Source organism: Hemiscyllium ocellatum, chromosome 1 (genome assembly GCF_020745735.1).
Source record: "Hemiscyllium ocellatum isolate sHemOce1 chromosome 1, sHemOce1.pat.X.cur, whole genome shotgun sequence".
NCBI lineage: Eukaryota > Metazoa > Chordata > Chondrichthyes > Orectolobiformes > Hemiscylliidae > Hemiscyllium > Hemiscyllium ocellatum.
Window position 1 is genome coordinate 64,400,450 of NC_083401.1, and position 25,661 is coordinate 64,426,110.

General features: G+C 40.2%; 1 protein-coding gene across 1 annotated transcript in view; it reads left to right on the top strand.

The window, feature by feature from the left end:
- The window catches only part of pik3c3 (phosphatidylinositol 3-kinase, catalytic subunit type 3), a 131,611-nt gene that overhangs the window by 73,176 nt on the left and 32,774 nt on the right, over positions 1–25,661 (top strand). Inside the window, exons 11-17 of the mRNA XM_060829750.1 lie at positions 1,220–1,377; positions 5,450–5,540; positions 11,530–11,597; positions 14,802–14,907; positions 17,309–17,425; positions 19,534–19,665; positions 23,548–23,676. Of these exons, the coding sequence (XP_060685733.1) occupies positions 1,220–1,377; positions 5,450–5,540; positions 11,530–11,597; positions 14,802–14,907; positions 17,309–17,425; positions 19,534–19,665; positions 23,548–23,676 (801 nt within the window). The remainder of the gene's footprint in view (positions 1–1,219; positions 1,378–5,449; positions 5,541–11,529; positions 11,598–14,801; positions 14,908–17,308; positions 17,426–19,533; positions 19,666–23,547; positions 23,677–25,661) is intronic.

Sequence of the window (25,661 nt, forward strand, 5' to 3'; positions counted from 1 at the left end):
GCCTGACCTCCCGCAGGTTCGGCACACTTTCGGTTGCCCTGCGTATGTCAGGTAACCTCTGCTTCCTCTGATAGCAAAGCTGGAGGGTGGGTGGAAGGTGTTCCCACTGGCATCGACCCTCGGGGTTACCCTGACCTGTCGTTTGCTGGTCCAGATTCTGAAAGGATCGACCACATCGGTGCTTTCTCCCTCGACCTGGACGTATCTTTTCAGGAAGGTCAGGACATCAGCTGTTGGGACATGACGGTTGTACATATGGATTGTAACAACCCGACTCCTCTGTGCAGGAAGCACATACAACGGGACCACTGACAAGATGGGGAACAGAGGTTCCCCTTCCTTCTCCTTGAAGACCTTCAGGAGCTGCTCGCAATTCTTCACGCTCCTGAAGGTCACGTCAAAATAGCCTGCCCCTGGGAAATCTTGCAGGCACTACACATCCACTGCTTTGAACCCACAGCATTCCAGCAAAATCTTCTTGACAAACACAGTCCGATCGACCGGTGTGTGCTCCTCCACCTTCTTCACAGTTACCCTGACTGTGTTGCGAATGCCCTGGCCTGGGCTGCGAGCAGCTGCTGAGGCCATAGCTCTGATGGCGTTAGGCCGAAGCCAGCATAAAGATACACCAAGAGCAGGTCAGCACAACCAAACGATCAGGTAGGTAAAAACAATGGCTGCAGATGCTGGAAACCAGGTTTTGGATTAGTGGTGCTGGAAGAGCACAGCAGTTCAGGCAGCATCCGAGGAGCAGTAAAATCGACGGTTCAGGCAAAAGCCCTTCAACCAAACGATCCTCCAACGTCCAATCACGATCCATGATGGTCTCCAGCAGCTCCGACGACTCGCAACACGATCCCCGTGGTTTCTCCCTTCAGCTGATACAATTCGCTCCAGGTGCTTCTGAAAAAGAGTCATAAGGACGGAATATGTTAATCTTGTTTCTCTCTATAGTCAGCACTTTTTGTTTATTGTAATTAACAGTTGTCACTTCAAAAGTAGCATTAGTTGACAGTCAACAAGTTTAAACAAATATTTCCTACATTTTTGAGCTGTTTATTGATTTTAGCAGTTTATGATTCACAAATAGTAAATGGCAGATTGTGAGGAGTGACTTTGTAGATGTGCAAGTGCTTTCTTTGAAATCCTTGCAGTTTTGTATTTGATCTATGCAATATATGCTTGAACTAAATTCCTGAAACTTCTTTGTCCTTGATAGGATTTGCTGATGTACCTGCTTCAGCTTGTCCAGGCTTTAAAGTATGAAAACTTCAATGACATAAAAGTTGGATTAGAACCAAACAGAAGAGATAGCAATCAAACTGCAATGAATGAAAGTATGTCTGGATCGCTAACTGGTGCTTCAGAAATGGAGAGGTAATGTCAATTTTTCCATATTTTTGTTCTAGTTTTAAAGCTAAGGCTATTTGCTACTTCGGAGCTCCTTGTTTGGTTCTCTAATACAAACAATGTGACAGTGAAATGGACAGTCCTGAGTCCATAATTGAATTTCTATGTATTTAAACAGCAGACAACCAGGCTACTGTGATCTAGTGCTGTGGCAGTCTAACTGCAGAGTGTGGGGAGAACCTGGGAGTGGGTAGGTGACCCATTTGGGGTTGAAAGGAAGAGAAAGTATGGCACTCCAAAGAGTTTTGAACCATTCAAACAAATTATCCCAGAGGTGTCAGGATGTTCAGCTGAGGTCAATATATTTTAAACTACTAAGGGTACTGAGGAAGAGGCTGAGAAAACAACAGATGCGAAAGTTCACCAGCATTTATTGAAAGGGACAGCAGATTCAAGGTTCCTTTAAAGCCAATACCTCCCATTGTTTAATGTTATTAAACCATACATTCCCCCTTCCACAATACAGTGAATAAGGCTTAACTACAAAATCAGAATATATGGCACACAAAAAGAAGTTTAAATGGCAATCGTCTGTTTTTACCTAGCTGTTATAAACAATGACTGCAGATGCTGGAAACCAGATTCTGGATTAGTGGTGCTGGAAGAGTACAGCAGTTCAGGCAGCATCCAAAGTGCAGCGAAATCGACGTTTCGGGCAAAAGCCCTTCATCAGGAAGGGCAGAGGAAATGGCCTGGGAGTTGCAGTGGGAGAGGGACTCCCTGAGATTCTTGTAGAGAGAGGAGGAAAACTTCTGCAAGGCAGGCATCAGCTGGCTGAATCTGCAAAATGCCAAAAAAAAAGCCAAACTGCTCAAAAGAACTATGCCTCCAAGTTGAGGTTTTCTGCACATAAAGTATTTTAAATACCTCTTTCCAAGTCTTTTAATTTCAGAACTCAGTTACTTTTAACTTTGATATTCTGCCGTGGGCGACACAGTAGCTCAGTGGTGAGCAGTGTTACCTCATAGCGCCAGGCACCCGGCTTCGGTTCCCACCTCGGGCAAGTGTGGAGTTTACACATTCTCCCCGTGTTTGCGTGGGTTTCCACCGGGTGCTCTGGTTTCTTCCCACAATGCAAAGGTGTGCAGGTCAGGTGAATTGGCCATGCTAAATTGCCCATAGTGTTAGGTACATTTGTCAGGGGTAAAGGTGGGGGGAATGAGTCTGAGTGGATTACTCTTCGGAGGGTTGGCGTGAACTTGTTGGGCTGAAGGGGCCGTTTTCATTCTGTAGGGAATCTACATAATCCTGCAACCGAGTTTTGTTCCTTTATTAATCACAAAGTCCTGTTTGAGGAACCTTGAAGTTTTGTTCTATTTGCTTGCTTTTCTTCAGCCTAAATAGTTTCAGATAGCTGCACTGAATCCTTCTACTGTTTGAACTACAACAAATCTAATATCTGAAAAGAAGTTTCTTTCTATTTGCTGTTGAAGCACAAGGAAGTAGTTGTTTCATTACATTTATATTAAAAAATAAAAGCCGCATACTTATGTAGGAACACTGGGTAATCTGAAACAGGAATTAAGTGAATTTTGCTCTTCAGTCTTGTTTACCTTGGTGCATGAGTTATAAGCAACATGCTGAAACAACTTTTAGTTAAATTGGGAGGGAAATAAAAGTGTTAATTGGCTAATTGTCCTTGTCAACTCTGGAAAATTTGTCAGAGCTCCATGACTTCAAATGTGACAGTAAAAGTAGGAAGTGGTCGTTTGGGCAAGGCACCATTGGAAAGCACTAGAACCTATTTTCAAAGTCAATGCTCTAAGTTTTCTGGATCTCCCCTGGCATGTCTAAGTCAGTATCAATTCTCTTATTAGCTTCCCCCTCCAAAAAGACGGGACAAATGGTAAGATGCTTTCTCTTTGCTTCCAAACTAGCAGAGAGAGTTCTGAAACCTGGTCAGAAGGGGGGATGTGCACAATGTTCAGCACTATTCACAACTCAGATACTGAAGTAGCCTATGTCCAAATGCAACAAGATCTGGACAATATTGCTGACAACTGGCAAATAACATTCGTGTCACACAAATGTCAGACTATGACCATCACAGTAAGAGACAATCTAACAGCTGTCACTTGACATTCAATGGTGTTACTATCACTGAATACTACTATCAACTTCCTCGGGATTATCATTGACCAGAAACTTAGCTGAAATCAGCCCATAAACACAGTGGCTACAAGAGCAGGTCAGAGGCTAGTAAAACACTAACTCCCCAAAGCATTTCCACCATTTACAAGACACAAGTCAGGAGTGTGACGGAATACTCCCCACTTGCCTGGATGGGTACACCTCCAACAACACTTGAGCATCATTCCGCTTGATTGGCACGTCATCCACAAGTGTCCACGCCTTCCACCACCGACACTCAGCAGCAATGTGTGTACTATCTACAAGATGCACTGCAGAAATTCACCAAAGATATGCGTACCTTCCAAACCCAAAACCATTTCCACTGAGAAGGGTAAGGGCAGCTGGTACCATCATCTTCAGGTTCCTCTACAAGACACTCATTATTGGAAATGTATTGTCATTCCTTCACTGTTGCTGGGTCAAAGCTGGAATTCCCTTTCTAATGGCATTGTGGGTCACCCATGGCAAGTTGACTGCAGTGGTTCAAGAAAGCAGCTCTCCTCCTCCTCCTCAAGGGTAACCAGGGGCAGGCAATAAATGCTGGCCAGCCAGCGATGCATTTGTCCCATAAATGAAAAGAACTTTGCCTCTGGTGTGTGCAGTTGACCGTAGTGTTGGAATGTCAGAGTGGCAATCCTGGAATACAGAAGTCTGCTTGCTAAAGAAGCCCTCAGTTGGAAAGATGAACATAATGACTTCAATCGGAGCAGGACCTGTTTCTGATAACTTGGGAGGAAAAAGAACGGTATCATTGAGGAGTTTGGCCTGATTTTTTTTTAAACCTCTCAGGATCACATGACATTTGGGCATCATTTGATGTTATACATTGTGATGCACCAGCTATACCGTTCTGATTGACAGAGTGGTGGAGTAGACACTCTCTCTTTCTTTCCTATTGTTCGTGTGAGTGCTGGGAGAAAATATGGTCAAAAATAGTCTTCCATGATAGTGGTTATACATTTTTGAGAGAAACAGTTTGATGTATCAGAAGACAGTGTATTGCTGTGTAATTGTTCACGTTCAGAATCTGACCATTTTTGTTGTTTCCAAAACACACATGATGATCCCAGAGGAGTGGAGAAGGACATTTCAGGTGGAGCTCATCTGCTCCATCCATTCTTTTCTTTTCTTTTTTGTCTTTTTCTCTTGCTCCTCTCTCTTCTTGGTCTCCCGTCCCCCGACCTCATGGCCTGTGACCTTCCAGCTTGGAAATCGCAGCCTCTACGCAGACCCAATAAGACGTTCTCTTGGCTGAGCGTGGAGGCCTCCTGGCCCAGCATGGCAGTCTTTCAGGACAGCATGGCGATCTCCCAGCAGCCCATCGTGGAAGTGTATCGCCTCAGTGTGGGCCTCTAGTCTTGAGGTGATTGCAGAGCAATCTCCAAGCTTCATGAACCCTGAGGTACAGTCTGGTGTGGTCTAAAGTCAGGGCCTGTTGCAGACAGGAGGCTAAGTGCCAACTGGTTGGAAGACTGTTGTACTGAACTTTTTCTCCATTTTATAAGTTATTTCTGAAATCTGCAATGCTGGACTTTTATCTGTTTTTCTAAGAACTAAAACTGAAGAAGTTGTACCTAGGGAACTTATACTTAAGATGGCGCCATTAGTGACAACTTATACAATTTTCACTATACTCATTTCAGTACATGTGACAATAAAGCTAATCCTACTTCAAATTGCTGAAGATATTCTTGCTCATACTCATGCATAAAGTTGATATTTTGAGAATGTTTATTAAATTAACGTTGCTCAACATTATGTTTAATTTGTAATGAATGTTAAGTCTAAAAAATACAAATAGTATGATATGTTTGCCTGTGCACTCTTGCTCTTGATTTGATATTTTTGACCCTGTGGTATTGGCTTTTTTTAATAATTAATTTACATTCTGAACATTCTGTTTTAGCTCCCAAATAATCTCCAGTCCGTTTCCTCCAGTATCCCCACCTCTTCCAATTTCTAAAGTAAAAGATGCCACAGATGGAGATAACTTAGAGGTAAAAGCAGTTGGTATATATTATTACTTCCATAAAATTGTAGATATTTGCTTTTGTTTTCATTTTTGAGTTTTAAAGTAAAATTCTGTTATCAGTCTGTCCTGATTTCTTTTCCCATCTGATATAATTATAACTGAAGCATGGAATTGCCTCCACTTGCTCCATCCTCTCTCTCACTCATGTTTTTGCCAGCCTGTCTTTCCAAAATCATGTATTTTTAGGTATCATATTCATTAGGGGGCATGTTTTGATCTGCTCCTCCTCCTTTCTGTTGATGCATGTCACCCTGCTTTAGTCCAATGCCTGAAATTCTCTGTCAACTGCCTGTCGTGTTTTCTGTCTCCAGTTTCTCCCCAAGATCTCTCTCCCCTCTTCCTTTGCATTGACTGTCTTTCATTCCTTAATGCTTTTCTATCTTCACCTCTACTCTATTTGACTCTTTTCACTGAAATCACTGCTTCACACTCATGATTTCACCACCATAGAAACATAGGTACTAGGAGCAGGCCCCTTGAAGCTGCTCTGCTGCTCAGTAAGGTCATGGCTGATCCAGGAATGGCCTAATCTTCATTTTTCTGCCTGCCTCCTAAATTCCTCGTTTTCCTTGTAGATCAGAATCTGTCTAACTCCGATTTGCATGTGTTCAGTAACCAACCTTCTGTGTACTTTGTGGATGTGAATACCAGAGATGAGTACTATTCAAAACTGCATGGTGGCAGCATAGGGACCTGGGTTTGATTCTAGCCTTGAAAACTCCACATAAGCAGTTAACCATGTTCTCCCTATGTTTGCTTGAGGTTTTACTAGATTGTCTGGTTTCCTCCCATTGACCAAAGATGTGCAGGTTAGGTAGATTAGTGATGGTAAATGCGCGAATAGGGTAGACGGGGAAATGGAAGATGGCGGGAGGGTGTTGGGGAGGCTGTGGGGAGTAGGCCTGGGTGGGATGTTCTTTGAATCTGCACCAAACCTCCAATGGCCCTAACAGTCTTTCTGCACCATAGGGATTCTGGGAAGACATTCCTCCTTATTCTGTCTTAAATAGGAGACCTTTTACTTTCAAACTGTACCAATCATTCCAGATTCCTTTATTACAGAAAACTTCTTATCAATGGCCATGTCAAGTCCCTTCATAATTTGACAGCTTGGTATTGTAAAATTTGAGTGTTGCTTGCAAAAGGCACCCATTTTGATAATTTCCATATGGTATTCGTCAGGACAATTTGCAAGGTGGATTGATATGAAGAGAAAGCAACGTTAATACTGCTTGGGAAAGGAATGATGATCTAACTGCAGTTCTTGCATTTTTCCCTTTTAGGATTTTTTGCTATCTATTTCTATGTCAGTTGCTAGTTTTCTGTTGTACCCCTTTTTTCTCCCTGTAATTATTTTCTTAATTACCCTCTGGTTTCTAAAGCTTTGCCAATCTTCTGGCCTACTACTAACTGATAGCGTCATACATCTTTTTCATTTGTTATCATTGTTTTTTCCCCAATTGATGACAGATGATGTAGTCTTTCTTTATCAATATATATGAATATTGTGTAATATAACTCAATGTATTTGAGACAATGTCTTTGTTAAGGTTTTATCTCTAAGCAATTTTGCTATTGATTCAATCCCATATTGCTCTGTTGCCCTTGAGAATAAACCTGTCACTCAATTTGCAAATGTTGCACAATGAAATGCCCAACATCCCAACCTTTAGATCTTTTAATCACTAGGATATCCGTCTACATCAGTGACTTCGCTTGGCATAACCTATTTATGGCATGTTGCCTGTCAAAGCCTTTATTGCCTCCGGTCTACCTTTTACCTTCTGGTATTATCCTCATCTACACTCTAAATGTGAAAAGTCCAGATTGAGTTTACTTGATGGAATTGACTGAGTCAACCATGATCAATTCTGGCCTAAGCACATCAAGTCTCCTGTGTATAGCTTTCTCACCAAACCACTTGTTATTCTACAAACAAGATTATCCTCTCCCCTCTCTCTACCGCTCCACCTATAACTAGTTTAAGGAGCCTGCAGTTATGCTTTCCAACTTTCAATGGTTGGAGGAACCACTTATTCTCTGGCTAAGCAGTGGGAAAATTGTAGCTGCAATCATTAGATCCACCACCAACTTTGTGCCCTCAGCATTCTCTCCAGCCTCCTCCTATAGTCTTCATCCAAGTTAGACTTTTTTTCATCTTTTGGGTCCTTCCTGAGTCTGTGTCAAGATGCTAACTTTCTCTGTCACATTGCCAATCAGTTCTAACTGTAAAATTGATACCTTTGCTCCTATATTTCCTCATATTTCTGAATCCCTAATCATTAGGGCGGCACAGTGGCTCACTGGTTAGCACTGCTACCTCACAGCACCAAGGTCCCAGGTTCGATTCCAGCCTGTGTGGAGTTTGCACGTTCTCCTCTGGGTGCTCTGGTTTCCTCCCACAGTCCAAAGATTGCAGTTCAGGTGAATTGGCAATGTTAAATTGCCCATAGTGTTAGGTGCGTTAGTTGGAGGGAAATGGGTCTGGGTGGGTTACTCTTCGGAGGATTGGTGTAGTCTGATTGGGCCGAAGGGCCTGTTTCCACACTGTAGGGAATCTAATCTAATCTAAATTTATCGAGACTCTGTTTATTCCTGTAGTGTCCTGATCTAACATGCAGGTTCAATTGGCAGTTAGGAAGGCAAATGCAATGTTAGCGTTCATTTTGAGAATACAAGAGGAGGGATGTACTGCTAAGTCTGTATAAGGCTCTGGTCAAACTGCCTTTGGAATATCATGAGCAGTTTTGCCAGATGAGTCAAAAGGAATTAGAGGGTGTCCAAAGAAGGTTTACAAGAATGATAGTGGGAATAAAGGACTTGTTATATGAGGAGCGGTTAAGGACTCCCAGTCTGTCCTCAATAGAGTTTAGAAGGATGAATGGCACAGTGGTTAGCACTGCTGCCTCAAAGCACCTGGGTGTCAGATTTGATTCTTTGGATGACTGTCAGTATGGAGTCTGCGTGTCTCCCCATGTCTGCATGGGTTTCCATTGGGTGCTCCTGTTTTCTCTGGTTGCTCCAGTTTCCTCCCACAGTCCAAAATGTGCAGGCTAGATGGATTAGCCATGGTAAATCCAGGGTTCTGGCAATGGAGAGCGTGGGTCTGTTATGGATGTTTTTTGAAGGGTCGATGCATACTCAGTGGGCTGAATGGCTTCTTTCCATACTAAGAATTCTATGGAGGGGGGGATCTTATTGAAACTTACAGAATACTGAGAGGCCTGGATAGAGTGCATGTGGTGAAGACGTTTGCACAAGGAAGAGAGATACCTGAAGACACAGGCTCAGAGTGAAGGGACTATCCTTTAGAACTAAGATATGGAGGAATCTCTTTATCCAGAAAGTGATTAATCTGAATGCTTTTAAGACAGAAATAGATGGTTTCTTGATTGGTAAGGGGATCAAACGTTACAGGAAGAGATTGATGTTGAGAAACATATCAGTCATGATTCATTGGCAGGAGATTAGATTAAATTCCCTACAGTGTGGAAACAGGCCCTTCAGCCCAACAAGTCCACACTGACCCTCTGAAGACTAACCCACCCAGTCCCATTTTCCTCTGACTAGTATACCTAACACTATGGGCAATTTAGCATGGCCAATTCACCTGACCTGCACATCCTTTGGACTGTAGGAATCTGAGGAAACCCACGCAGACATGGGGAGAATGTGCAAACTCCACATGGACAGTCACCCGAGGCTGGAATCGAACCTGGGACCCTGGTGCTGTGAGGCAGCAGGGCTAATCACTGAGCCACCGTGCTGCCCATAAGTGCCCATGGAGTGAGTGACTTAATTCTATCATCCTTCAGAAACTACAGCCCATTCCAAACTTCAGTGTCCCTAATCCTTCCACATCAAGTCCCTTACCCTTCTGCCCTTTTTATTCTTGTTTTCTATGCTGGCAAGACTGGATCTGTTGCTGTGAGAAGGTGAAATTGCACAATGAGCAATCTACTAAGTTCTTTTAATTATACTACTTCCCCAATACCTTGTGTTTAGAATACTAAGGTACTGGACCAGCAATGATGAAAGAACTGTGGCTTGTTCCAAATTAGTATGGCATACAAACTAATGTTCCCACAGTTATGCCATTATTGTCTTTGGTATTTGTAGCTGGAGAAAAAAACATGCTGTTGAGGGAGCCTTTAGTGAGTTGTTAACATGCATTGTAAATTATACAGCCACATCGCATCCTTAATTTGAATTTTTTTTTCTGTTCTCAATCTGGCTTGATTGCATTTATTGCCTGTCTCCAGGAGATTTTAGGAAGTGATTCTCAAGTGCTGAAGGAAATGAATGTTGTGTCCTGTAGTACATTCTCCAGCTGAGTGAACTGCTCCATTCTGAACAATAACCAGTCGCTTGAGCTCCCAGATCCTGATGCTTCAATTTTGAAACTCTTTCTTGTGTTTGAATAGCTTTTTTTTTAATTGTCTTGCTCCTCTCTCTAGATGTTCTACTAGACCATCATATACAACTTTTCCCTACTCGTTACTCCAGCTTCTTTTATCACATTCCCATATTTGCCTTCCTCTGGTTTTGAAAAAAAATTTGACTAATTTTTTTTTGGTAGTGAAAGGCTTTTCAGAAAAATATTTCTTATTGGTTGCTGTTCTGCTCGCCTTCTCCAGACCCCATTTTCTTGGTTTTTCTGTCTCTCAAGCCATACTCTGTAAAAGTGCTCCCATGGTGTATCCCAACTGTGTAATATGGGTGTAGATTTTCTTAGAAAATTAGAAACAGAGTAGATATTTTTAAGATTGAAGTATTGCTGGAAGATTTCTTGAAGCAAGATTTTTAATTACTGATGCTAGTAAAATGGAAATTAAAAAGTAATGCAACAAAATAAAATGATAAAGATTTTGATAGATCAGTTAAGAAATTATCCTAATTGTTTGCAATTGTATTTGCTTGTAAGGAGGGGTAATGGACAAAATAAAGATCACTCTATTATTTACACAAGCATTGAAGGGAAGCTGAGGAGTTATCGTGAAATCCGTAAACCAGTTGTGCCTCTAACAGAAAGTCAAATAAGATAGCATCTCCTACCTCGGTTGGTAGCTCTAGCACTGCTCTGTCTGGAGTTTAACTTAGGTGATAATTCACTATAATGCTAAGGGAGGTGATATCTTTAATATAATATGCCTCAGTGAGACTGTGTTCCAGGCATTTTTTCTCGAAGAAAATGGTCAGATTTAAGTATGCAAGGCAAAATGAGATGGTAACAAATCCCATGAAGAAACCTCTAAAGGAGCTGTAAGTGGGAAAATAACAGAATTGCTATGAACTGCTTTTTTGAACAAATGTGGCTAAGGTTATGTCCTCAAGTTGTTGAACTCCTGCGTTGAATGCTGCGAAATACCTATCTGAAAAAAGAGGCGCTGGTCACCAATCTTGCATTGATCTTCATTGGAATAGTGTAAGAGGCCAAGTGCAAGCAAGAGTAGACAACAATTAAAATTAAAGTGACTGAAAGCTTGAAGTTGTACACATTGAATGGAGGTGTTCTATAAAGTGATCATCCAATATGAGTTTTGGGCTTCTCGATGTAGAGGAGACTGCATCCTGAGCAGTGAAGACAGTGATTAAACAATCCTAATTGTGAAATTCTAACTCTGCTTCCCTCTCCCCAGTTGCTTCCAATCCTACTGGGTATTTACAACATTTTCTGTGCCTTTTTAAAAAAAATTATATGCTGTCTCTTTTGAAACAAAACAACAATGATTGAAGAAATTGTCTGTGAATTGATTCAAATAGATGTATTTTTAGGAAAAAAGTTGTGTTAGTCAGCAAGGGAGGGCAAGTCGGTCAAAATAGGTTGGCTTGTTGTGACAAAAGGTCAATTAGAAAGAAGATTGGGCTAGTTCTTAAGTAACCACCATCTGTTTTGTATGACCGTTTCTTGAATTAATAGTTCAACCATGATTTGACTTCTATTCTCTTTCCAGCAAGATCTTTGTGCATTTCTAATATCAAGAGCTTGTAGGAATTCCACTCTGGCCAACTATTTATACTGGTAAGTGATGTGAATTTTACTTTCTTAAGGATTTTCTTCAGAATTAATTTTCTGCAATGCTCCCGAAGTCAATAAATGATATTTGATAAAAACCTTTGCATGGTTTCTTAGTACTTTTGGTCTTTTTTTTGAAATACGAACTGATTTGCAAACTGCTGAGAAAGAAATGGATGAACTTCATAGATCTTGTGCTGTATTAGGATGCTACAAAACAGCATTGTCAGTCTAAGCATTTTTCCCATATTATTTGCTCACTCTGAAAAACTAGCTCCTTTCTAATTTGAAATAAACAGTGAAAATAAATGGCATTTAAATTGGGTGTACTTTTTAAATAGTTCCAAGCCTTTATTTGCACATGGTGCTCTCTACAAAAAATATTTGAAAATCTGTGTCGGGGCCTTCTTGCAATTTCGCCCACTTGCTTAGATTGGAAAATTAAAGACAAAGTATGAATAACAGTTAAAATCCTGTACATGCAAAACTATCTCAAGGTTCATACATGCAAAATCTGAAAGAAATGGATCATGAAACAAAAAATGAATATTAAGTGGGTGATTAAAAGATTGGTTGAAAAGAATATTGATGGAGACAGTGGTTCATGTTGTGGAAAAGGTTTGAGGTGAGGAGTAGGGAGACCACAAGGGGTCTTTAGTGCACCTGTAAATCTTGGTAGTCTGTCTAAGGCCTTGTTCTGATTTTTGACATTCAAATGTAAACTCCTGTAGACAGCTGAGGTGATAGCGTGTTTCCTATGTTAGACTATTGCCTCTTCCTCCTTTTGAGTGTTGACTTTACTTCATCACAAGCAATTAGTTGCCTTTGCAGAATATCTAATAGATTTATAAATGTGATTTCCTGAAGCAACAGGGTTTGCAGCTCTCTTTGATTGTGTTAGGTGCAGTGATATTTTAGTTTTTGACAAATTTATATTGGGAAAGCTTGATTTAATAATAAATCATGGAAATTGTTTTGTCATGACATTTAGAATTTCAGTTGTAGGCTATCTTGATTTAAATTTACTTCACAAAAGTAAATGTATTGCTATGCTTCAATTAATAATTTTGTCATGTTTAGTTTTTTCATAATAATGCAAATGGAAACTTTTGAAAGACAGAAGATATGGATATTTTAAATAAGATCCTTTTTGGATAATTTTTAATGGTGCTGAAATTTGCACGTCTTAAGTGAACTGCTTGGATTTGTTTTCTTGGATATCACATCTGGGTTTATAGCTGTGACGAGTTGTGGTTCTTTGATTATTGTTTGAAGTTCACTTAGTGTGTAGCCTGCTTAGGCAAGTCACCCAACTCATCTCTTCAAACTGTTATGAAAAATGTTTGAGAATCCAGCATGAGACCTTCAGCCCGAACGACAACCAACTACCACCACCCTCTGTCTCCTACTGTTAAGCCAATTTTGTAACCAATTACCTAGTTCTCCCTGGATCTTATGTGATCTATCCGTACTAACCAGCCTACCATGCAGATTCTTGTTGAAGGCATTGCTAAAGTCCATGTAAACGATGCCTACCACTCTGCCTTCATCTATCATCTTGATCAACTCTTCCAAAAACTCAAATCAAATTTATGAGATACAATTTCCCATGTATCATAGAATCCCTGCAGTGTGAAAAGGGGCCATTCAGTCCATTAAAGTCTGCACCAACCATCCAGACTCCGGTCCCACCTTTTCCTGTAACCCTGAATTTACTATGGCCCACTCGCCTAGCCTGCACATCTCTGGATGCCACATGGCATTTTACCGTGGTAATCTAACCTGCACATCCTTGGTCTGAAGGAGGAAACCAGATCACCCAGAAGAAACTGACGTAAACATGAGGAGAATATGCAAACTTCACATAGTCACCCAAGGCAGGAATTGAACCCAGGTCCCTGGTGTTAAGACAGCAGAAACCTGATTGACCTTTTCTATCCTGAAACAGATTAATACACAAGCCGTGTCAATAACTGAGTACTGAGAATAATGAGACTACAAAGAGATACTACACTCCACCTAGCTGTGTCTTATCAGTATTTATACAATTAAAATGTGAACATACAAATTAGGAGCAGGAATAGACTACTTGGCCCTTCAAGCCTGTTCAGTCATTTAATTACACTACGGCTGATCTGATTTCCCACGTTCCTACCTAGTTTCACCCCATTGCTTAATAGTAATCTCTCTACCTTTGCCTTTGCTCTGCTTCCTCTAATTCCTACCAAGACAGGCAATTGTGAGATATTGCATGATTTATTTGAAATAGGTAGATGGTTTTGCTTAATTGTTTTAGGTCAAGTTATGATTAGAGTGGTGCTGGAAAAGCACAGCAGATCAGGCAACATCCGAGGAGAAGAAAAATTGACATTTCGGGCAAAAGCCCTTCATCAGTTCAAAGCTTGTGAGAAGATTTGTAGCTCGGGTGCTCGTTGTTTGTGGTTCTGTTCGCTGAGCTTGGAGTTTGTATTGCAGACATTTCATCCCCTATCTAGGTGACATCCTCAGTGCTTGGTAGACTCCCGTGAAGCGTTTCTGTGATGTTTCCTCTGGCATTTATAGTGGTTTGTCTCCGCCGCTTCCGATTGTCAGTTCCAGCTGTCCACTGCAGTGGCTGGTATACTGGGTCCACCAACTAGCCACGAAACGACACAACCAGCTATCCTTCGTAGCCACACACGCAGATGACAAGCGACAGGAGTTCAACTGGGACAACACTACTATTATAGGACAAGCCAAACAGAGAACAGCCAGGGAATTCCTCGAGGCATGGCACTCATCCACAGATGCTATCAACAAACACATTGACCTGGACCCAGTATACTGGTCACTGCAGCGGACAGCTGGAACTGACAACCAGAAGCGGCAGAGACAAACCACTATAAATGCCGGAGGAAACATCACAGAAGCGCTTCTCAGGAGGCTACCAAGCACTGAGGATGCTACCTAGACAGGGGACGAAACGTCTGCAACACAAATTCCCAACTCGGCGAACAGAGCCCTTCATTAGGTCAAACTATGTCCAAAAGAAACATATGTGAATGTTTTATCAGTATTTAACTGATTGTGGTATAAGGATAGTTCTGTTGAATTAAAATGAATGAACTGTTATTCTTATCACAATAAATACACTATATTTGTAACCTTTTTGATTTGCTGTTCATGTACAATATTTCTCAAGCTATGTGTGTCTTTGTTCTGTTTCGTAAGGTATGTTATTGTAGAATGCGAAGACCAGGATACTCAACAACGTGACCCAAAAACTCATGAGATGTATTTGAATGTGATGAGGAGGTTTAGTCAAGCTCTGCTAAAGGTATGACAATTACTTTCACTTTTGTTATGAGATTGTGGGATCAAATAATTAATTCTACTGTCATGGGTAGGAATGTGCCTGTAGTAGTAACCTGAATTTTGGCTTCGAGTGCTATTTATTTGATTAAAATCCATCAGTCTTGAGAATCTACATTTCTGACATTGGGAGCTATTTATAAGTGGGCATTATTATCACATTTTTTTATGTTGGTTAATGTTATGACTTAACTGCCAAGGTCACTATATTGTACTACAGGGGCAGGCTTCTTTCTTTTTCACAATGACACAATTGTTACAGTACAGATGAAGGAGGCCCTTCAGCCCATTGTGTCTGCACCAGCTCTTGAAATGAGCATCTTGTTTAGTTGTATTTTGTTGCCTTCTTAAGCCTCCTATCACTTTTCCCCCTTTTGCTATTACTTTAAATAGGCAGCCTATCTTTATTCTTTCATCAGTGGGAACTTTTTCTCCCCATTTACTTTATCCAGTCCCTTCGTGGATTTGAATACTCTATCAAATTTCCTGTCAGCCTTCTCTTTTCCAAGGAAAGGAGTCCCAACTTCAATCCTTCAGATAATAGAGATCTGTTATAAAAAAGTGCTAGAGAAACTCAGCAGGTCTGGCATTATCTGCATACAGCAAAATAGTAACTGTTGTTGTGGTTCTGTTCGCTGAGCTGGAAGTTTTTGTTGCAAACGTTTCGTCCCCTGGCTAGGTGACATCATCAGTGCTTTGGAGCCTCCTGCGAAGCGCTTCTTTGATGTTTCTTCTGGTATTTATAGTGGTCTGTCCTTGCCGCTTCCGGTTGTCAGTTTCAGCTGTCCGCTGTAGTGGTTGGTATATTGGGTCCAGGTCGATGTGTTTGTTGATGGAGTTTGTGGATGAATGCCATGCCTCTAGGAATTCCCTGGCTGTTCTCTGTCTGGCTTGCCCCATGATAGTGGTGTTGTCCCAGTCGAATTCATGTTGCTTGTTGTCTGTGTGTGTGGCTACTAGGGATAGCTGGTCGTGTTGTTTCGTGGCTAGTTGATGTTCATGTATGCGGGTTGTTAGCTGTCTTCCTGTTTGTCCTATATAGTGTTTTGTGCAGTCCTTGCATGGACAAAATACCATGCGAGGACTGCACAAAACACTATATAGGACAAACAGGAAGACAGCTTACAATCCGCATACATGAACATCAACTAGCCACGAAACGACACGACCAGCTATCCCTAGTAGCCACACACACAGACAACAAGCAACATGAATTCGACTGGGACAACACCACTATCATAGGGCAAGCCAGACAGAGAACAGCCATGGAATTCCTAGAGGCATGGCATTCATCCACAAACTCCATCAACAAACACATCGACCTGGACCCAATATACCAACCACTACAGCGGACAGCTGAAACTGACAACCGGAAGCGGCAAGGACAGACCACTGTAAATACCGGAAGAAACATCAAAGAAGCGCTTCGCAGGAGGCTCCAAAGCACTGATGATGTCACCTCGCCAGGGGACGAAACGTTTGCAACAAAAACTTTCAGCTCGGCGAACAGAACCACAACAACGAGCACCCGAGCTACAAATCTTCGCACAAATAGTAACTGTTTTGAGTCCAATATGATTCTTCTTTGGAGCCATTGTTATTCTGTCATGATATATTATTCTGTTATGCTTGGATGTTTTAAAATAATTCGTTTCACTAATTGTCAACATTTTCATTTCTCTGCTTCCCAGTTGGGTGAGCAATTGGGACTTAATTATGCAAATATAGAAAACTTTACTTGACCTCATTTGAATTTGTAAATACTCAATAAAGGGACCTATTTAGCAAAGGTTAACTGTTTCAAATGATAGAAGATTTCCTTAACTTTGCATGTTTTATTTGTTTCAAAAAACGTAAAGCAATGTTATTAAGTTTGCAATTCAGTTTGCATTAGTCAAACTATGTGATACCATAAGATGTTTGCTAAAGCTCAAAACAAAATTCTGATCAGAATAACGATGTAACTTTGAATTGAATGATTTTTCCACAAAATAGTGATTTACCAAATGCAAATATTTTGGATAACTGCAAATCTTATTTAGACCAATCAACACCATTTGTCCTGAGTTCTTAGAACATTATTTTAGATCTTCTGGTATCCAACCTAATTGATTTCTGTATCCCCAACCTTGTTTAAAGATTGGCAATTTGAGTTGAATGTCTAGCCCAACCCCAAGATGGACTTGACTATACTAATTCAATAAGTTTCTTTGCTGGCTTCTTTTTGAGGTACGTATGTTATAACTTGAAAAACTAAGCAAAGCTGCTTCAGGGGGATCTGCACTTTATAGAATTGGAGGTTACTTTAGTTTGGATAACTATTAAATAACCTGTTCAAATTTTTTTTCTCAATTACTACCCTTTAGGGAGACAAAAACGTGAGAGTCATGCGCTCTCTTCTAGCTGCTCAGCAAACATTTGTGGATCGACTAGTGCATCTTATGAAAGCTGTTCAGCGAGAGAGTGGGAATCGGAAGAAAAAGGTATTTTTACAATGCCCACTAGTTGACCTAAAACTAAATCTGGATAGCATTGGTGTTTCTGCTATGTTCCCATATATGATAAGCTGCTTATTTCAATTATATAATTGTGCTAGATAAATATTTTTATCAACATTTTTGAATATGTCAATGTGGAAGTTGATTTATGTTTTTCATGAAAACATTTGACTAATTATGAAGTATAAACTTCTTTCTATTGTTTCAAGAAACTTAGAATTTAACTCGTTGAGATTAGTCCTTCGAATTTCTACTATCTAAAGGATTGCTTAGCCCACAACTCTTGTATACAATTCTGATCACCACATCATAAGGAAATGATCACTCTAGAAAGGGTACAGAGGAGATTTACCAGAATGTAGCTGGGCTGGAAAGACTGAGCTCTGAAGAAAGATGGGAAAGGCTGCAGTTCTTTTCCTTGGTACGGTGCAGGTTGAGATGGGAGCTGAAATAGATGTACAAGCTTGAGCGGTACAGATAAAGAGAATGGGAAGGCACTTTTTCCATTAGTAGAGGAATCAGTTACCAGTGGACATACTTTTAAAGTAAAAGACAGAAGACTAAGAGGAGAAATCAGATTTTTTTCCACTCTGGGTAGTAGGAGTCTTGAATTTGCTGCCTGAAAGGGTTGTTCAGTCAGAAACCTCTTGTAGAATTGAAACAGTATTTAGGTATTCACTTGCATTGTCATGGATTCCAGGGATGAAAGCCAAAAACTATAAAGGAGATGAGTGTAGGCAATCTTTATTGACTAACACAGACACAATGAGCTGAATTCTGTTTTGAAAATATTTGACACTTCATATTTTAAAGATCTAGTACCTAGCTAGAATACTTTGGCACTTGTAACAAAGGTTATAACATTTCATTTTGTTAACAGGTGTTTTAGTTTGAGATCCCTCTTCCATCCTGAGATTTTTGATGATGGTGATTTTAGCCCAAAAATTATCTTTAAGGCAGTGTATAGTTTATATAACGATTTGAGCAAAACAATAACTGATTGAATGTGAAAGTGTGGAATAAAGGGGAAAATTGTTATCCACGAATATTTTACCATTCTTGTCACCTATTCCAATTTAGTGTTTTTTTTCCCCATCGTTTTAAGGTAGTATTGATCAGGTGATGTAAGTAATTTGCCACATCTCTGCCTAAATAAACTGGGTCTTTTTTAGTTCCTAATGTTTTAAGGCCATCCGACTGGTGTATATTTCATATTCATGTTGCAAAGATTGGATTTTGAGCAAATTTTAACAAACTATTCTGATACTTCTTCCCTCTTTCAGTTATTCCCACACTACACGTGATTGTTTCCATCAACCATTACTTTTGAATTTAATTAGCAGTTTACAACCATGTGCCTTTCCTGGCTCTAACCGTCCATATTTGTTCAGGCTGATAAAGAATGCCTGCATCAGTGACATCATCTAACGGGACAGCCATGATAGCTTCCATTTTCTAAAAAGAACAGGCCATGGTCTCACCACAAATAAATGAGAAATTACAAATATTAACATGTTTACAAATGGATCAATGCTTCATATTAGTCTCACAGCCACCCTGATGGCAAACGATTGGCTGGTGCTGTCACTATATGCATGAGTAAATTGTAGGCATCCTACTCAATATAGTGCTGCACAGTCTCTGTTTTGGTACTCTGAAACAAAGTATCTTTTACTTCTTAAACATGTTGCTTGTGCAGACTCACGTTGTGTTGCAGGAGATGCCGGTTTAGTCCTATCTTTGCAGCTGAAGTACCTGGTTGAAAAATTGGATCATGGGAGCTATTCCCTGGAAAAGTAACTTCATTTTTAAAACCTCTATAAGGACCTCAGCGTGTTCTTTGTCTAAAATGTTTCTCGGTTAATTATGCACCTTCAAGCTATAGTCAGTATTGTAATTTGGGGAAATAAAGCAACTAATTTGTCCAAGGTTAGGTTCTAGAAATAAGACAATGAAAATGACATGTTAATGCATTTTTGAGCATGTGACCTTTTGCCCTTCTTGCCTTTGTATTCACTTTCTACTTTCTATTGTCTTCAAAAGTTGCCCCACTTCCTCACATTATCACAATGCTTTGTGTTTTTGTTCTCTAGATTGAAAGGTTGCAGACTTTATTGGCAGACAATGAAAAAGTGAATTTATCCGAAATTGAACCTATACCTTTGCCTTTAGAGCCACAAGTTAAAATCAGAGGTATCATCCCAGAAAAAGCAACATTATTTAAGGTAAATTGAGGGTTGACATTTATTGTGTGCGTAGTTTTAAGTAATTTTAGCTTGCGTTTTTATTGGAAAAATGTCTCAGGTGAATATTTCTGGTTTAATTTTGTTTTTCTTTCTATAACCTAGCAGTACTCTTTATTCAAAATGGTTTTTCGGTTTGATTTGTCGAAAAAAAACAGGAGACAATAAGAAGAGAGTTTGCTTTATTACTGGCAAAAACCAAGCCATCTCAAATCTGCCAGTTGTAAGGGAAGCAGGTTTAGAAGCAGTCTGTTCCCGGTTCGCGCAGATCAGTGTTAACTTTTTAATGAGGCTGCATGCTTCAGTTTTCTCAAGGCTGTATTTTTAAACGACTCTGGGCTGGCCTTTTCTGGCCTCAGCCCTCATTATTTTGTTTGGCTTGCTGAGTCTCTAAACCCTAAAGGTGAAAGGAGATGAGGCTAAATCTGTAAGAGAATGATTTGGAGATGCCAGTGTTGGACTAGGGTGTACAAAGTTAAAAATCTCGCAACACCAGGCTGTAGTCCAGCAGGTTTAATTGGAAGTACTAGCTTTCGGAGCATCGCACCTTCACTACCTGATGAAGGAGCAACGCTCCAAAAGCTAGTGTGCTTCCAGTTAACCCTGTTGGACTATAACCTAGTGTTGTGTGATTTTTAACTCTGTAAGAGAAAGACTTTTTAACAGTACTACCTGAAAGTAAATGTTTTCTTCAAGCCCAGAAAATCAACCCCTTAATCCTGATACCATTGTGATCTCACTCCAAGGCTAAACTTCTGTGCTGTTTGGGCATTGGGCCAACAATTCTGTGAGGGGAAAGGTTCACTTGTCTGAAGTTAAAACCCAGAATGGATTTGCAGGTTTCTTGTTGAAAGCTACTCCTCCCTTTACTACAAGCCTGCACAGTAAATATCAAAGCCCAAGTCATTCGCTAATATTATCAAAGAGGCACGTGCAAATCTGAAAGAAAATATGATCAAAAGAGCATGCTTCAGTGAATCATCACTAGAGCTTGTGAGAACCAATAAGAGAGTGCCGTTTTGACCACCAAGTGGAATTGTTAGCTGAGAAAAAAGAATTTTATGATGCAGAAAATAATATTTATCTTTGCCAAATTGAGAGAAAAGAGCAATGCCCGTTGAATCATATTGCTTTAATTGTAAGTGGCTACCAACGCATCCACAGCTTCTAAGGCTACTTCCAAAAGTACTGGAATTCCTTGGAATTTCCTCTTCACACACAAAGCAGGCCAAATCAATATGACCAAATACCTCCCCATCAGTCTACTCTCAATCATCAGTAAAGTGATGGAAGATGCCATCAAGCAGCATCTGCTCAGCAATAACCTGCTCAGTGACACTCAGTTTGGGTTTTGCCAGGACTACTCAGCTCCTGATCTCATTCCAGACTTGGTTCAAACGCAGAAAAAAGAATTTCAAAGGTGAGGTAAGGGTGACAGCTTTTGACATGAAAGCCACCTTTGACTGATGGTAGCATCAAGGACCCCTAGCAAAGCTGGAATCAATGGCAATAAGGGGACAAACTCTACAGTGGTTTGAGTCATACCTGGCACATAAGAAGATGGTTGTAGTTGTTGGAGGACCTTCACCTCATCTCCAAAATATATCTGCAACAGTTCCTCAGGATAGTGTTCTCAGCCCAGCCATCTGCAGCTGCTTCATAATAACCAACCCTGCATCATAAGGTCAGAATTGTGGATGTTCAACAGTGTTTAGCATTATTTATGACTCCTCAGAAACTGCAGAGGTCCATTTTCAAATACAAGAAGACCTGGTCAATAACCAGGCTTGGGTTAAAAAGTGGCAAGTAACACTCATACCACACTAATGCCAGGCAATGCACATTCTCCAATAAGAGACAATCTTAACTACCACCTCTTGATGTTACCATCACTGATTCCCACATTATCAACAGCCTGGTGGATGCCATCAATTTATAGAGTCATAGAGATGTACAGCATGGAAACAGACCCTTCGGTCCAACCTGTCCATGCCGACCAGATATCCCAACTCAATCTAGTCCCACGTACCAGCACCAGGCCCATATCCCTCCAAACCCTTCCTATTCATATACCTATCCAAATGCCTCTTAAATGTTGCAATTGTATCAGCCTCCACCACATCCTCTGGCAGCTCATTCCATACACGTACCACCCTCTGCGTGAAAACGTTGCCCCTTAGGTCTCTTTTATATCTTTCCCCTCTCACCTCTCACTCTAGTTCCGGACTCTCCACCCCCAGGGATGGAGTCTATTTATCCTATCCATGCCCCTCATAATTTTGTAAACCTCTATAAGGTCACCCCTCAGCCTCCGATGCTCCATGGAAAACAGCCCCAGCCTGTATAGCATCTGCCTGTAGCTCAAATCCTCCAACCCTGGCAACATCCTTGTAAACGGGGAGAATGCAGGTAAGTGGAGTTGAAATGTCCATCAGCCATGATTGAATGGCGGAGTGGACTCGATGGGCCGAATGGCCTTACTTCCACTCCTATGTCTTATGGTCTTAAATCTGTTCTGAATCCTTTCAAGTTTCACAACATCTTTCCGATAGGAAGGAGATCAGAATTGCATGCAATATGACTTGTAGATGGCAAATGCATGATGGAGTACTCCCCACCTCCCTAGCTGTGTGTAGCTGCAACCACACCCCCAGGATGCTTGAGACCATTCAGGACAAAGGAGCCTGTTTGGTGGCTCCACTTTTTCCACCACCAACATTCAATTACAGCAGTATAATATCAATAAGATGCACTGCAGAAATTCACCAAAGACCCATATACAGCACCTTCCAAACCCAAAATCACCTCCCATCTAGAAGGATAAGGGCAGCAGACATATTGGAGCATCTCCTGCAGGTTCCCCTCCAAGCCACTTCCTTCACTGAGTCAAAAAGCTAGAATACCCTTTCTTCTTGCGTTGTGGGTCTACCCGAAGCGCACAGACTGCAGCAGTTCAAGAACGCAACTCACTGCTACCTTCAAAGGCAACTAGGGACAACAATAATTGTTTAAAAGTAGAAAGAACTGCAAATGGTGTAAGTCAGAAACAAAAATAGAGATTGCTGGAAAAGCTCAGCAGGTCTGGCAGCATCTGTGGAGAGAAATCAGAGTTAACGTTTTGGATTGAGTGACTCTTCCTCAGAATTCGCCTGGATTCAAACCTGTTTCTCCCATACCAATTTTTGAGCCAAAGTTTCCTTCAATGTCACTGGGTCAAAATCCCAGTACTCCTTTCGAAATAACATTGTGGGTGTCCATAAACTAAATGGATAATAGGTGTTCAGGAAGGCAGCTTACCCCTATCTTCTCAAGAGCAATTAAGAAATGACAATAAATGCTGGCCAAGCCAGTAATGCCTATATTTGTTAAATGAAGAATGGTAATGAAATATATTTTCTATTAATTTAAACCATGTAATTAAAATTTGAATTTAGAATTCAGGCAGAATTTCTGCACATAATCTACTTCAATCTTCTGTTTGTCAACATTTCAACTTGTTTTTGTCACAAATGGAATTAAAAGGCAATACAATTGGACTAATAGTTTTTGTTTAAAACATTCTCCCCACTTTATTTTTATGACTTCTGAAAGAATGGGAGACATTTATATATAGCATTTCATTGCAGTTCCACATCTCTTATTAGCTCTCTAGTTGATTTGAAGGTAATGTCCTGGTTTGATGTGAGGCATGTTTGTAGGTAAAGGACATTCTTCATTACTGCCACCAAAGAGCATAGCAGAAAGAAAAATTCTATCATGTGGGAAGGACATGAAATATATTAAATGTAAATAATTTATCTTTCTTCCTCTTTGTTAACCCACCCACCTTACCTTTCTTTCTTAAGAATTATTATATTATTTCAGAGTGCACTTATGCCAGCAAAATTGATATTTAAAACTGAAGATGGAGGTAAATATCCTGTTATATTCAAACATGGTGATGATCTCCGTCAGGATCAGCTTATTCTCCAGATTATCTCTCTTATGGACAAGGTAAGAAGAAGGTTAAAGGCCATATTTCACTCGTAAAAGCCTAGTAGAATCTATTAACATTTTTCCAGCACTTTGTGTAAATGTATAGGAAATTTTGATCATTTGTCCTAATTACCACTAATCAGCATGAATATGTTTTGACAGAATTGATCAATGTAAATCGTAGCCGATAAGATGATTCTATTTTTCCAGCCCAAAACACTTGCTCTTGTATATATTTAACATGCTTTAACCCTATTTCCCATCATTCAGTCACAACGTGCTTCAGTCATCAGCCTCAATTATTCAACCCATAAATCTATATTTAGTACTTTTGTAGCTTGGCATAAGCAATCATGTAAGGGATACAAACTCCGTTGTGAAGAGCTGTAGTTCTATAAGACTAACTGTTTTCCCTTGCCAAGGTATTCTTGTATAACTCCAATACTGACATCTGCCTGGTAAAGCTTTTAAAAAATGCCCAAAAATGATATGTTCTTGAAAAGCTAGGTGAATCCAGTCTCACTAATTTCTGCCTCAAAAATGTAATCAACCAGCATTCAGTCAACAAGGATTTGCTTATTGATGCACAGTTTGGGTATAGTCAGCCTACTGTGCTCCAGACTTCATTACAACTAACCAACAGAGAATGAGCTGAATTGTGGAGGTGAGAGTTACCATCGTTGATATTAGGTAGTAGTTAACCAAGGAGCCCAAGTAAAAGTAAAAATCTATGAGAATTGATTGAGCAGCACTCACACTAGCTGGAATCATATTTAGCACAAAAAAAGATGGTTTTGGTTCTTGAAGACCAATGATTTCATTTCTAGGACATTACTGCAGCAGTTCTTAAGATACAGTTACCATCATTGTTTCATCAATGGTCTTCCCTCTATTAAAGAGTTAGATCGAAGGATGATTACCAGTGCTTGCACAGTGGTCAATTCCATTTATAAATCATGAGGCAGTCCGTGCCTGAATGCAGTAATGTTGTGGTAAATGGCAAGTAACTTTCATACCAGGCAATCACCATCTCCAAATCCTCCATAGCTGTCCTGTCTCTGCGTCTGTAATCTTTTAACTTTGCAATCCTTTGCAAAATGTGTTTCCCTAATCCCAAAACTATGGGGGCCATGCCATCAATTTCTAGACCCTAATTTCTGAAAATCCTGACAGAACACTTCAGTTCTTAATTCGTATTTTTTCTTTTAAACTGCTCTTTATAATGCACTTATTTGACCAAGCTAAGGCTCACCTGCCCTTATATTTCCCTGCATGGTCCTGTTTCTTATTTTACTTTTGTAATACCGTTTTGAAGCATCATTTTATTCCACTAAATGCACTATGGAAATAAAAGTGGTTGTGTCAATGTGCTGAAACAAAGTGCGCGAACGTATGGTGTACCTATGTACATGAGCTACCACATTCCAAGAACATGGCTCACCACTTCCTTCTCAGGAAATTAGAATTTGGCAGTAAATGCTGGTGTTGCCAATGATGTCCACATACACAAAAGAGTGACTCCTATTACTTCTGTTTAACTTGATTTTAGGAAGCTGTTTGCACTCCAGTTTCTTTAAAATATTTAATAATTCCTATTTCACACATTTCTTAAGTCTTAAACTGTTTAACAGTAGTGTTACAAGAGCTGACCAAAATCGATGATATTTGAACCACTGGACCCAAGTAGGATAGACTGTTATTAAATATCCTGAGCATATCTGTATCCAAAGTCATTATACATTATGTAGTTGAATGTTTCATTTGCTGTGTACCAACTTTGACTGAAGTGGACAGTTTTTAAATCAATCAAGTTTGTTTTCTTGATGTTTTTGGGACTTGTCAGTTTAAAATAAACAATGTATTAACAGTTTTGCAAGTCAATGTATTGCATTTAAAAACAGCTTAATGAAAAAGTGACAACAATATGAAAAGCTCATCAAGCTGATAGGTAAATCTGCACCCTGATTAAGAGATATTAGACTACATGTTTGATGGTTAGCCAT